The 13,355-nt window shown below is 48.0% G+C and overlaps 1 protein-coding gene across 2 annotated transcripts; it reads left to right on the plus strand.

Annotated features, from left to right (window-relative positions):
- The first annotated feature begins 844 nt into the window (after nt 1-844).
- CYP4A11 (cytochrome P450 family 4 subfamily A member 11) lies at nt 845-13,094 on the plus strand. 2 transcript variants are annotated; one of them, XM_065523128.2, is made up of 12 exons: nt 845-1,082; nt 4,179-4,320; nt 4,967-5,011; nt 5,490-5,617; nt 6,622-6,746; nt 7,115-7,269; nt 7,710-7,816; nt 7,901-8,091; nt 8,191-8,324; nt 9,223-9,287; nt 9,434-9,510; nt 11,958-13,094. In XM_065523128.2, exons 1-12 carry the CDS (start codon nt 888-890, stop codon nt 12,151-12,153), a joined length of 1,560 nt encoding a protein of 519 aa, XP_065379200.1. In that variant the 5' UTR covers nt 845-887; the 3' UTR covers nt 12,154-13,094. The 2 variants fall into 2 exon arrangements, with proteins under 2 accessions (XP_065379200.1, XP_065379201.1); XM_065523129.2 differs by lacking the exon at nt 4,967-5,011.
- Nucleotides 13,095-13,355: the final 261 nt, after the last annotated feature.

Genomic DNA, 13,355 nt, shown 5'->3' on the forward strand with positions numbered 1-13,355 from the left:
GGCTCCTAAACCGAGTGCAAAGGTCTGATTGTGTAATTATGTACAATTGTAGGATGAAAGAGAATTGGCAAACATGCTCCTGCTGTGGCTATAGTACTAGACAGAAGTAGGACTTAAAATTGCCCTAGGACTTTCTCTGGTAAAGAAGGTAGACCTATCAATAGGGGAAAAGAATCATAACTAACATTATGTAGAATTTTTTTAAATTGTCATGTATATGAATTGAGGGAAAAAAAATCATCTATGGATATTATGAGACCAGTCTCCCCAGTGGAATAAAATAAAGTACTTGAACAGCTGTCATATTAGCATCTGTTTGTCCATATCATCATCCAGTTAATAGAAAGACATAATTCCCACTCCTCACTCAATATATAGATGGAAGTGGTTTTTACGGTAAATACAATTAGATTTGCAATAAGACAAAAGTTATGATTCAGGACTTGGTTAATGTTAAGTTTAAATGCACATATCATGTTGAGAATTTTCTTTGAACGTGTAATCAAAAAAAGTGCTACTGAGCGAACATTACTGCAATGTAGTAAAGCAGAATGTAAATTCCTTGAGGTCAGCATTCAAGTCTGTTTTCCTCGCAGCGGTGCCCACACACCAAGCATACTGCCTGGCACACAGTAAATGCTCATTAAATATTTGTGAGGTACATGGGCAAGGAAATGTAGTAGACAGCTGATGAAGCTTTTCTCCCACTGTTCCCCTAGTTGGATCATCCATAGTCAACTGATTATGAACCCTGAGGTCCAAGTTCTGCCCTCCCCCTTCACTCTCCCCACAAGTGGGCGGGACAATCCTCCCAGGACTTCAGCACAGTTGGACAGGGGTGGGCAGGGAGAGGTAGGGGCACTCAGAGATCCAGCAGGTGCTACACCATGAGTGTCTCTGTGCTGAGCCCCAGCAGACTCCTGGGTGGTGTCTCCGGGATCCTCCAAGTGGCCTCCCTGCTCATTCTGCTTCTGCTGCTGATCAAGGCTGCTCAGCTCTACCTGCACAGGCAGTGGCTGCTCAAAGCCTTCCAGCAGTTCCCGTGCTCTCCCTCCCACTGGCTCTTCGGGCACAAACAGGAGGTAAGGAGGAACTCAATGGGGGAGTGGGAGGGCAAAGAGGGATGGGGCTCTGAGACCCTGGTCACAAAATCCATAGAGAAAAGCCTTGTTTTGTAACAAACATGAGGCTTCAAAGGAACACCCAGCCTACCTCTCTGGTGTCAGCTTGTCCCAGTCATGACGAGCTCACTTGTCCCATGAAGCCCATCCTGCTGGTCCTCAGCTCTATCACCCATGCCCTCCTTCTGTAGATATCAAGTGTGTCTTGGCAGTCCTGCACGTGGAGGGCAATGCCTGATTGTCTCCAGGCTGATTACCCCATGAGCCTTGGCTTTTCTCAAAGAACAAGGCTTCTAGATGCTCCCTGCCCAGTCACTCAATGCCATCCCCTCTGCCTGGCCCTGCGTTTGCCTGGGAGCACAGACACCCATCTGAGGAATCCGTGCCGTGAGGAGTTCATGGTCTGTGAAGAATACAGGCAGGAATTTGAGAAGGTGCCAGACTGTAGGAAAAGAGCTCACTCTGCTGGGGTGGATATCCGAGGCAGAGATCTGCTGGTGTAGGGAACCAACTGGCTAAGTAAGTTTCCCCAAGACTCACGGAATTTCCACAACACGTGATTTAGGACCTGAAAACCTGACAATTGTGGGTACACATGAAGGGGGCAGCCTGCACAATGTTCTCCAGGTGAGGAGACTGGTGTCTGAGTTGCACATTGAACAGTGTCTGTTGACCTCCTGGCTCTCCTCCCACACACCCGGACTGTGAGCTCCCTGGATGTGAGCATGTCATCCCCTCCCTGTGCCCCAGCAATCAGCAAAATCCTGGCACACCTTGATGGTCAGCTCAGGTGTGTAGAGCAAGCTTGTCCAACCCATGCCCCGTGTAGCTGCGTGTAGCTCAGGATGGCTTTGAAGGTGGCCCAACACAAATTCATAAACTTTCTTAAAACATTATGAGATTATTTTGCAATTTGTTTGAGCTCATCAGCTATCATTAGTGTTAGTGTATTTTATGTTTGGCCAAAGACAATTCTTTTTCTTCCAATGTGGCCTAGGAAAGCCAAAAGATTAGACATGCCAAGTGTAGGGGAACAGAGGAAAAAGAGAAAGGAGCAGCAAGAGGGCTGAGGAGGGACACAGCCCATCCCCTGTGCACTACTATCCCTGCATGGGGAGGGGGGCAGGTAGGAACAGAGCAAGGTAAGGGGCTGCATGGAGAGGGACTCACCAGGGTGCTATGAATTGAACATACTTAAGTGGAGATAGAGGTTGCAGGGAGCTGAGGCCTGTTGTTTCTCAGTAAAGGAGGCAACATAGTTCTCAGCAGAGCGGAACCAATGTGGGGACCTGACAGTGTTCAAGCCCTATATGGACTGGTCCCAATACCACTCTGCCTTCTTTCCCATTCTCCTCCTTTACCATGTGTTACTCACTACCTCACTACCTGCCTATGCATTTTTCAACCTCTAGGCCTCTGATCACACTGTGCTTGCTACCTGGAATTATCTTCTCACTCATATCTATCTATCAAGGCCCAGCACCAAGCTACCTCCTTCAAGAAGGCCTCCTGGGCCTCCCAGTAGTGAAGGGCCAACCCTTTTTTCTATGGGCTATCCTTCTCAAGAGGCCAGAGCAGTGTTAACTTGACTTGGTTATTTTTCTGCAGTGTCATAAGTGTGGGCTTCTTCTGGGAGAGACCATCTCAGATTTATCTTTGTAACCCAATAGTCCCTCAGTAGATGATGACTCAATGAGTGAGGAAGAGTTTTCTAATGTTCAGTTCTGAGTTAGGTCCCTCTTCAAAGCTTCCCCAGATGCTTATCCTTCCTTCCATCTCATGTCCATTATCCCCTACTGCACAGCCTCTAATCTTCCTTACCCCCCAACTAGACTGAAAATTCCACACAGATACGGACTACAGCTGCATCCTAATGCAGTGCCTAAACCACACTGGGCACATAGTGTGTGCGCAGTAAGCGTGTGCTGAATGAAGGAGCCTGTCCCACAGTAGGGCAAGCTGCCTCAGAGCTGGCGAATATGATTGTCAGAAGGAGGTTGGAAGACATTAGATACTTATGTGGTAGACAGTTGCTTTGAGTTACTAGAAGCAGTTGAAATAAAGAAGAGTTGGCTACATGGAACATCACTAGGACCCAATGTCTATGAGGGTTCCAGATGAGATTAAAGCAAAGCTGAGTCTTGGAAGCTGAGGAGAGCTGGCTGCTCTGTGGCAGAGGGGAAGGGCATTTACGGTAGAGAAAAGAGCAAGTGCCAGGGCCCAGAAGAGTGAGCAGGTGTGTGAATCAGCAGCAGTGGTGGCATTGGCATTGGAGCTGAAACAAACAGGTGATGATGGAATTGCCAGCAGGGCTGGAGGCAAGAAAAGAGAAGTTGAAGCCAGAAAGCCAAGGGCTTTGTGATCCACATCGAAGAGTTTAGAAAGATGACTGCAGGCAGCAGGGAGCTCATAATTCATTGATAAATGAAAATACAAATAAGAAACTCAAATCTCAAAATTATAGTCCAACACCAGCACCATATGCATATACCCAGACTCCATTCCATAAATCTGTACATATTCAACATATAGAATACTATTATGCACACAATTTTATAGTTGATCTCTTTTTGTTTAGCCATATACATCCCAAATGCTATCTTATCTTCACAAATATTTACCATATATGCTGGGATAATATTGAAAATATAACAAGTATGATTATGTAAAATTATTGTATAATTTAAAATGTTTACATTAATTCATTTTATTCTCTAAATATACTAAATGATTTTGCAAATCTACTTATCAAGTGATACAAGTTATGCACATTGCCCATGGAAAACGTTGTATTTATGACTTCCAGAGATTGTACACAACATGAAGACAATGGCTGACTTAAATTTCTGCTGGCAGTATTGAGTGAGGGCTCATAGCACTTGGCCTAATGTCAAGTCCTGGGAAAAGAGCAAGAATCTGGATCACAGCTGAGGTCATCAGAAACAGATCTAAATCCCTAACCTCTGCTACATGGCTCCTGTGGTTGTCCTGCCCTTCACTCTTGCTGCAAAGACTAGAAGTAAATGAAAGTGTTCATCTGTCTACCCTCGTTGACAGTTCCAACAGGACCAGGAGCTACAAAGGATTCGGAAATGGGTGGAGATGTTCCCAAGTGCCTGTCCTCTTTGGCTATGGGGAGGCAAAGCTCGTGTCCAGCTCCATGACCCTGACTATATGAAGGTGATTCTGGGGAGATCAGGTGAGATAGAACTCCCATCCCAACTGCAATGTCTCTTCCCTCTTGACACATGCCCCTGGGTCATGTGTTAAAATTCCAGAAGAGAATGGCTGTTCAAACATCAATATCTGAAACCTCTCCCATGCATCCACCAAGCCCACCATGCCCCGGCTGTAGTCAAGAATATTTACTGAATACCGAATGTTTAAAACAATATGTGGGGCTGAATTTCCTATTCCTTTTTCCATTTCTCTATTAAGAAAATTAAGATTGTAAATTGCCCCAGATCTGTAAAACAAATTTCATACTCACATTGACTTGGGTTTCGAAGATCTAATTGTTGCCTGTCCTGGTATGCAGGTGACTAGGAAAACATCAATGTAGAAAATCCCATGGCTCCGTATTATTCATTGTCATAGAAGACCTAGCCTATGTGTCTCACCAGTTCACCTTCCTAGCCCTCTGGGTGTTTTCCTGATGGAACACTGAGTCTGTCTTCCTGAGCTCACACTGACCTTCAGGACAGAAATAGAAGTGGATGGGAGTCAAGTAGGAGGTGACATGGGTCAAACTGCCAACTGACAGACACCAAGAACTGATGGCTGCCTCTGAGACTGCCTTGCTTAGTAGCTCCTAGTTTCCTATAAAGCCCTTTCTTACCTTTCAGACCCGAAATCCCAAGATCCCTACAGATTCCTGGCTCCATGGATTGGTATGTGTGCAAACTAGGACTGCAGCCCACTCCCTAGTTAGGTTTGAGTTATTTCTTTGGCTCACAGAAAACAACAGATTAGGGGCCATCCCCAAATCAAGCCTCATTTCCTTCTTCTAACAAGACCCTCACCCCTTCCTAATGCTGGTGCAAACCTTCCTGAGGCTCAGCTTCTTCCATTTCCTGTCTCAGTTCTCTCCAGACATCCTTGGCCTCACATTTATTTCACATCTGCCCACAACCCTTTTCAACCTTTATCTCACAGCTCACATCATAATCACATGGATGTAGCAGTTCAATCAGAAAATTCACATGCCTGAAACATGCCTCCTTTTCCTGCATTTGCCCATGATGTGGCTTCTCCTGGATAGTTCTCTCCCCAAGAAGCCACCTTTCTCCCTCCCAAATTGTTACCAGTCATCCCTAGGTCGGTGCAGCCCCCGACACACACACATACACACATTCATGTCTACCTTAGGGTACGGCTTGCTCCTGTTGAATGGGCAGACATGGTTCCAGCACCGACGGATGCTGACCCCAGCCTTCCACTATGACATCCTGAAGGCCTACGTGGCGCTCATGGCTGACTCTGTACGAGTGATGCTGGTGAGTCCATGTCTCTCTGCTCTCCCCACACCCACGCACAGCACACACTCTCACGAACTCCACTCTCAACCCTGTGTCCCACAGGCGGCTATAGACATAGACACATGGAACAACACTCTCATGTCATTGCTGTGAGAGTAGAGGGTTCCCCAGAGTTGTATAAAGTAGGAGAACACCCAGACATCAGGTCAGATCCACACTTTGTTCCCCACCATAGGAATAGAGATTCATGGTGAACACAAGGCCCTTCTCCTCCCACTTTGAAACCTTCAGCACAAGGGACTGGAGGAGTGTGCAATCTTGTTGGACAGCAGGACTTCCTATGCTGGCTGGCCTGGGCAATGGCAGCTTCAGTGGCAGCATGGACAGGCCAAGATGTCACCCACCCGGGCTCTAGCCTGGGGCCCCAGGTTTCTGCATAGATTTAAACCACCCTTGGAAGGAAATGAACACCAGGTCTATGTTCTCAGAGCAATATCTGCCATAGCATCATCTCCGATCAGGACTCTGATTTCTCACCCAACTGTGCCCAGCAAATTTTCTTGGATGGAAAAGAATTGAAGTCTCTGTTTTCTCTACAACAGAATGCCCATACTAGCCCCTTAAGCTATCTTTGGCACTGAAACTTTCCTACTAGTCCCTCAGAACTAGCTCAGCTCTCAGAACACTGAAGAGTCCCCCATTATTTATCCCAGAACAACAATAACAACAAAATTTTCACAACCATATGTCCTAACTGAATCTCAAAATTCAATACTTAATCCATGCTATTGCGAGAGGATCTGTTTAATGTTGAATTAAAAGAATTAGGGGTCAATTTACCAACACTGGCTTTACAGTCCCAGTTTCTACAATGCATCTGCTCTGTAAAAGGAACAATCCCAACCAAGATATCTGCAAGCTACAGGAAAAAACAAGATATCTGCAGGTACAGGAAAAAGCCAGGCCTTATTAGCAAAGCACTTCTTGGAGATTAAGAAGGTTCATGCCCCCTCCCACCACAGGACAAATGGGAAAAGCTCCTTGGCCAGGATTCCCCTCTGGAGGTCTTTCAGCACGTCTCCTTGATGACCCTGGACACCATCATGAAGTGTGCCTTCAGCCACCAGGGCAGCATCCAGGTGGACAGGTCAGTGCTAACCCTCCAGTTGCAGGGCCCTTGTTCTTATCAAGCGGAGTGCACATACCTGAGGGGCAGGTGGGGGAGCGTGAAGGCTCACCTCCACACAAAGGAAGAGTCAGTCTCTGACCAAACTCTAATTCCAGTCCAGACCAAACAAAGTCTCAGGAACAGATGCCTAATTCCTAGCACAGGTAGACCCTGGTTGTTCATACCATCTGACAAAGGCCAAAGGATAATAGGGCTGTAAGACAGAAGAAACATTGCCTCAAGGCTGCTTGTCCCCATTATCTGAGGCTGCCTCCTCTCAGACCCCATTCTACTTCCGGGTAATGGGCCCACCCCTACTATGGTCTCTTCTTCATACTCTCCCTCAGGGATTCTCAGTCCTACATCCAGGCCATTAGTGACCTGAACAACCTGACTTTTTCCCGAGCGCGGAATGCCTTTCACCAGAATGACACCATCTACAGCCTGACCTCTACTGGCCGCTGGACACACCGCGCCTGCCAGCTCGCCCATCAGCACACAGGTTCTGTCTCTTCCTCTTGTCTCCCGGCCTTTCCCAGGCACAGTGGAAGAACCTGCCCTGACTCCTCAGGCAGAAAAGGCCCCTAGGAACCCTGCAGAAGCCAGAACACACTCAGTCTGGGGAATTCCCTTGCTCAGGGGCTGGGAGCCGAGATGTGAGGGGCCAGATTCTGTGCCTTAGTTTATCAATGTCCCCACATGGAAGTAACTGAATGAGACCCTGTCCAAACAGCATTCAAACGGGGCCTCCATGAACTGTGCCACTGGAGGAAGGGGTGCCCTGCCTCACACAGTACTAGAGCTCCCACCCCTGACCCTGCACCCACACTCACATTCATGCTGATATCTACCAGACACCCACATGGGGGCACTTGGGCAGCTAGGCCTCCTGGGGGCTGCTGATGGTCTCAGCTCTGCCTGGTAACCATTGTTCTGGTACAGACCAAGTGATCCAACTGAGGAAGGCTCAACTACAGAAGGAGGGGGAGCTGGAGAAGGTCAAGAGGAAGAAGCACTTGGATTTCCTGGACATCCTCCTCTTGGCCAAAGTGAGTATGTGTAGGAAAGGCCTGAGTCTTTGCCCAGAAGTACAGAGCAAGTACAGCCCTGCACTTTCACCACGGTCTTCCCAGATGGAGAATGGGAGCATCTTGTCAGACAAGGACCTCCGTGCCGAAGTGGACACATTCATGTTCGAGGGCCACGACACCACAGCCAGTGGGATCTCCTGGATTCTGTATGCTCTGGCCACACACCCCAAGCATCAGGAGAGGTGCCGGGAAGAGATCCATGGCCTCCTGGGTGATGGAGCCTCCATCACCTGGTGAGTGAGGGCTCAAAAGATGGGGTTCCATGCCTTCTCTACAGGGGAAGCCCCTGGTCTACCCAGGCCTTGCTGATGTTCAGGATGGGCTTGTTTCAGGAACCACCTGGACCAGATGCCCTATACCACCATGTGCATTAAGGAGGCACTGAGACTCTACCCACCGGTGCCAGGCATTAGCAGAGAGCTCAGCACTCCCGTCACCTTCCCTGATGGGCGCTCCTTGCCCAAAGGTATGAACTTCCCCCACCCTCTCACCTAAACTCTCCACAGGGACATGTGGTGGGTCAGAAATCCATGTGTGCTTCAGAGTTCTGCACATCTCTGGGTCTCCCTTTTGTATTAAAAAAATCAAAAACATACTTTGTATTTAGGATTAAGAATTTGAAATGTCTGGCCGAGAGCTTGAACCCACCAAAAGTTCAAGAAATAAATGTTAATCTCCGAATGTGGCCTTGGGTCAGTAACTCTAAAATTCTACTCCTTGAGATGTGCGGGGCTGGAAAGAGAATCAGACAAGGGCAGAGAGGGATGTGTTTCTTTCCTCATGGGGTCAGTGCAAAAGAGGCTCATCAGGAATCTCATTTCCCGGGTCAGCTGTTGTCCAGTCTCTGAGGAACTCTCAGGTTGATGGCAGAGAGCAGCTGATGACCAGATCTGGGGCCACCAAGGCGCAACCTCCCCGGTTCTGGTCCCAGTCCTGCCATAACCTAGTTGTGTGAACATAGATAAGACAATTGGTCTCTTTGAGACTCAGGTATCTCCCCTGAAAACCGAGAGCAAAAGAATGTCTTCCTTGGAGCGCTGTTGTATTGAGTGAGTTCATGTATATTCTCCAACGGACCTTGGAGGATATTTGATGAATGTGAAATGTCCCTGAACTTACTCTAAACAGTAATGCTCTTATTCTTTCTTGCTTCTCATTCCTGCATAAATGGTTGTCTATTCATCATCTGAACTCACATGCTTTGTCAAGCCTAACCCACCTGCATAATGGCAGAATCATCCCAGTCAAAGTGACAGTTTGTGGAAACTAGGCCTTTTGGGCCTTCTTTTGCCCCTGCTGGCTGAAGTACCAGGCCACCCCGGGAGAATGATCAGTCTTCTCTCTGTTTCCAACCTGCACCACAGGTATCACGGTCATGCTCTCCATTTATGGCCTTCACCACAACCCAAAAGTGTGGCCCAACCCAGAGGTATGTAGTCCCTGAGAGGAGGAAGTGGGGTGATCTCTCAAGACCAATACCTTCTCCTGCTTCCACCTCTGGGAGTCCTGTCCCCTCGTGGGTGGCAAGTAGGGGCTGGATCCTTACCTATCCTGGCTCTGGCGCTCTCTCTGCAGGTGTTTGACCCTTCCCGTTTTGCACCGGGTTCTGCTCAACACAGCCATGCTTTCCTGCCCTTCTCAGGAGGATCAAGGTGAGACGTCCTGTGTGGTAATTGGAAGAGAGAAATAAGGGAAGTCTCTGGTCAACCCTCTGATCTTTGAGAGCCAGATGTTCATATGTGGCGTCTTCAGATGTGCCCTTAGATGTTGGTACTTGCGGGAAAGTCAGGCACCTGGTGTGGGTGTCTCTGTACAAAAGGAAGGTGGCATTCCAGAGCACCCCATGGAGACTTTGCTCCCTCTGCTTCTTCAAATAGGCAGCCTGAATTCACTGTCAGTGCATGTTCCACCCTTCAGTATATTCACATATTTTCCTCACTTTAGGGATATGAATTATCAAAATTAGATATTCTCCAGTGAATTCAACTTCAGCTGTTTGCTTTTCTCAGTTATCACGAATAGTAAATAGCAGATTTCTCTCTCCCCACACATCATCAATGCTGCACACTACCTTCCCTATTTAATTCACCAGTCTGCCATAGAGATGAATCATTGAAATTTTTGCATCTGTTTCTAATACAGATGACCTGCAAGTCCTACCTTTCAAGCCACATAAGGGAGAGGTTAAGGTAGCCCTTTGAAGAAAGTTTTACAACAGTGTGTGTCATATCATACATTTTTCTGTCTTGCCCAATGAAATTTTTACCGTATTATATAGTGTTCACACATTTATGTCTATTTCCCCATTTGGCAAATCTGTACATACCTTGGGATCTTTATGCCATAGTCCTGTAATCCACTTAGCACAATATTGGCCGAAAACACAAAAATGTGAACAGTACACTGTCTTGGAGAGAAAAGCGCAATAATTATTATATAACGCACAACATTTGAAGACTCCTGGTATGTGAAAGATAAAACACACTTGAAATAGCTGTTGAGCTGGAGAGGAAAACTCCAGAATGGCTGCGGTGGAAATCATCGTGGCATCAGAAATTGTCCTGTGACATACAAACAGGCAAAAACAATATAAATTCTTAGTAGAAACAAAGTTTGTTCAAAGAAATAATTATGTGACTTCTTCAAATGGTGAGTTCACTTACACAGAACAGGCTTTAAGAAAAAGCTTCCTCCTGAAACTCCTTCTCCAGCACTGGTCTGTCTATCCCAGCATGAGAAAGTCTTCCTAAACATTGCCTGCAAATCATGTCGCTGCCATTAGAAAACCGGAGAGCATTCCTAAGCTCCATTTCTAGCTCAGAACTATATTTACTCTCAGTGTATTTCCTTCTATTTTATTCATTTTAAAACTTAAATAACATCATTCAAATATAAAAGTATTTCTTAAGCCTACCTCTGTGGGTCAAGTCCTGTGCAGCGTGATAAGAAAACAGAGATAAAAGGTACAAAAATGTGTTGTACAGAAATATATCCTGTGCTCCAGACACACATCATTCCATCATCCATCCTTTCACTCATTCACTCACTGAGTGGCTTGTCGAGTGTCCCTGTCCCTGGTGCTGTCTGAGACTGTGAGTGTTCATGGATAAATCGCGAATGCTACCTGGGGGGCTGGGAGGGAGAGTCACAGCTGGCAGGGAGTGAGAGGCAGCTGGGCTCTGACTTTAGCCTTGAGGATGTGGCAGGCAGAGGTGGAGGGAGGACATTCTCAGCCATCTCCACATGAACAGGCCTAGGACGTGGGCTGGACAGGTAAAATGTGGGTGAGTTAACAGCCCACAGAGGGCTTGTCTGCCGACTGAGGCATTGGGATGCTGTCCCCTCTATGATGCAGAGCGCGGGAGGGTCTGAGCTGGGCTGTGGCTTCAGTGTGCAGGGAGGGGAAGCAGAAATCCAGAAAGTCCAGGTGACAAGACTGAGGAAAGGCAAAGAAGGACGTTTCTGGGGTAGAATTAGAAGGCTACAGGGGCTGGTGGATGGAGGAGTGAGGTTAGACAGGAACCCGGACCCTGGAGTGGGAGGCAGGTGGGGCAACAGCTGAGGACCACCCACCCAGTTCCCCTCCAGGAAGCCTCCCATTGCCCTTCTGACTCCCTTAATCCACCCATCGGGGGCCCCCTATGAGGATTAATGTCCCCGTGCGTCCCACTACACGGGAAGCACCTGAGAGTGTGGCCCACCCTCACCCTACAGGACCTGAACTGACCTCCACACTGAAGAACAAGAAATGTTTGTGGAGGAGTGAACAAACCACTGATTAACCCTTTATCTATTCATGTGATTAGACTCTGCCTTAGAGCCCTGGCCCTGTCTTGATAGAGGGTTTCAGGCCTGCTGAGAGCAGAGGTAGAAGATGGAAGTTAGAAGCTAGCCCAGGAAGACGGCTCTGTCCAAGGTTTGGGATAGTGTGAAGCCAGGATGGGGTAGAAGTGTCCATGGGCTGTAAGTGTGCAGGGGCTGGACACATGAGGTTGGGCACTGAATGCCCAGCCCAGGGCTGGGGTCAGGGGCCAAAACCTGCTCAGATCAGAATGGAGCCTGAGGCCTCTTCTCAATTCATTGTCTCTGCCTGGCCCAGGAACTGCATCGGGAAACAATTTGCCATGAACGAGCTGAAGGTGGCCACGGCCCTGACCCTGCTCCACTTCGAGCTGCTGCCTGACCCCACCAGGATCCCCATCCCCATGGCACGACTTGTGTTGAAGTCCAAAAATGGAATCCACCTGCGTCTCAGGAGGCTCCCTAACCCTTGTGAGGACAAGGACCAGCTTTGAGGGCCTCCACCTGCCATCCTGTCTTCCTGACCCCCGCTCCTGTCTCCTGTCTGTCTGCCCATATCCTGCTTTCTATCTGCCCACCTTCCCTTCTTCCCACCTGCCTGCTGTCCTGCCTCCTGTCCCTCAGTCTGCCTGCCCTTCTCTCTCACCTTTCTCCAGGCTCCCTACCTGCTTGTCTACCTGTCTCCTACCCACCTGTATCTCTTGTTGGGAGAAAAACTTGGTGTTGAGAGAAGCTGAGGCTTCTGCATGTCTGACATAATGTAAGAGTCTTGGAACATGTCGAGGGTCCAGTTTCTAAAACACCTTGTGGCCTTTGGAACACCACACTGTGTGCTAAAGGGTGAAAGGCTACCCTGACGCACCATCATCTAAGCCCAGGGCATAAAACCCCTCATGACTTGGAAAGAATCCAGGGCTCGTGGCTCTGGAATGTGTCTGGACCTGCTGGCTCCTTGCTTCTTGCTCTCCCAGGATCAATTGTATCTTGAGTTAAAAGAACCTGCTCTCCATTATCTCAAGTAGCAGAGCGTATGCTAAACCATCAGTTGTAAATCATGTGCTTAATGCAATGTGCTCTTTCGACCCCCACATTCTCACCACCTGTTTCTTGGTTCGATCACCAATAAATAGTCTGGGCTTCCAGAGCTCCGGGCCTTCACAGCCTCCATACTTAGCATTGGCAACCTGGACCCACTTTCTCTCTCAAACTGTCTTTTCTCATTCCTTTGACTCTGCCGGACTTTGTCACCCCCACGACCTGGTGTTGGGTCTGATCACTCCAACATCCCTGAATCTCCACTCACCTCCCAAACTCCTGCCTGCCCTCCAGACTGTCTGCCCATACATCTATCTCCTTCTTCCTGCCTGCTTGTCTGTTTCGGTGTTAGTTTCCTATTGCTGCTGTAATAAACTATCACAATCTCAGTGATTTTAAATAATGGCTTTTTATTCTCTTATAGTTCTGGAGGTCAAAGTCAGATATGAGTTTCACTGGATGAAAACAAATTCTGGACAGGGCCAAACCCCCACCCCCAGAAGGCTTCAGGGAGAGCCCCGCCCCTTGGCGTTTCAGCTCCAGAGCTGCTTTTTTTGCATTCCTTGGTACTGTCCCCTCCTTCCTCTATAAAGCCAATGGCATCTTCAAATCTCTCGCTCTCTCTGACTGTCTTCACATCTTTTTCTCTCTTATAAGGACC

The sequence above is a fragment of the Macaca fascicularis genome, chromosome 1 (genome assembly GCF_037993035.2).
Source record: "Macaca fascicularis isolate 582-1 chromosome 1, T2T-MFA8v1.1".
Taxonomy (NCBI): Eukaryota; Metazoa; Chordata; class Mammalia; order Primates; family Cercopithecidae; genus Macaca; species Macaca fascicularis.

Bases quoted from the DNA above. Each gene is read 5' to 3' on its own strand.
- CYP4A11 (XM_065523128.2), top strand. From the start codon at position 888: ATGAGTGTCTCTGTGCTGAGCCCCAGCAGACTCCTGGGTGGTGTCTCC. The intron at 8,092-8,190 runs GTGAGTGAGGGC...GGCTTGTTTCAG, and splicing joins GATGGAGCCTCCATCACCTG to GAACCACCTGGACCAGATGC. The intron at 9,511-11,957 runs GTGAGACGTCCT...TGCCTGGCCCAG, and splicing joins CCCTTCTCAGGAGGATCAAG to GAACTGCATCGGGAAACAAT.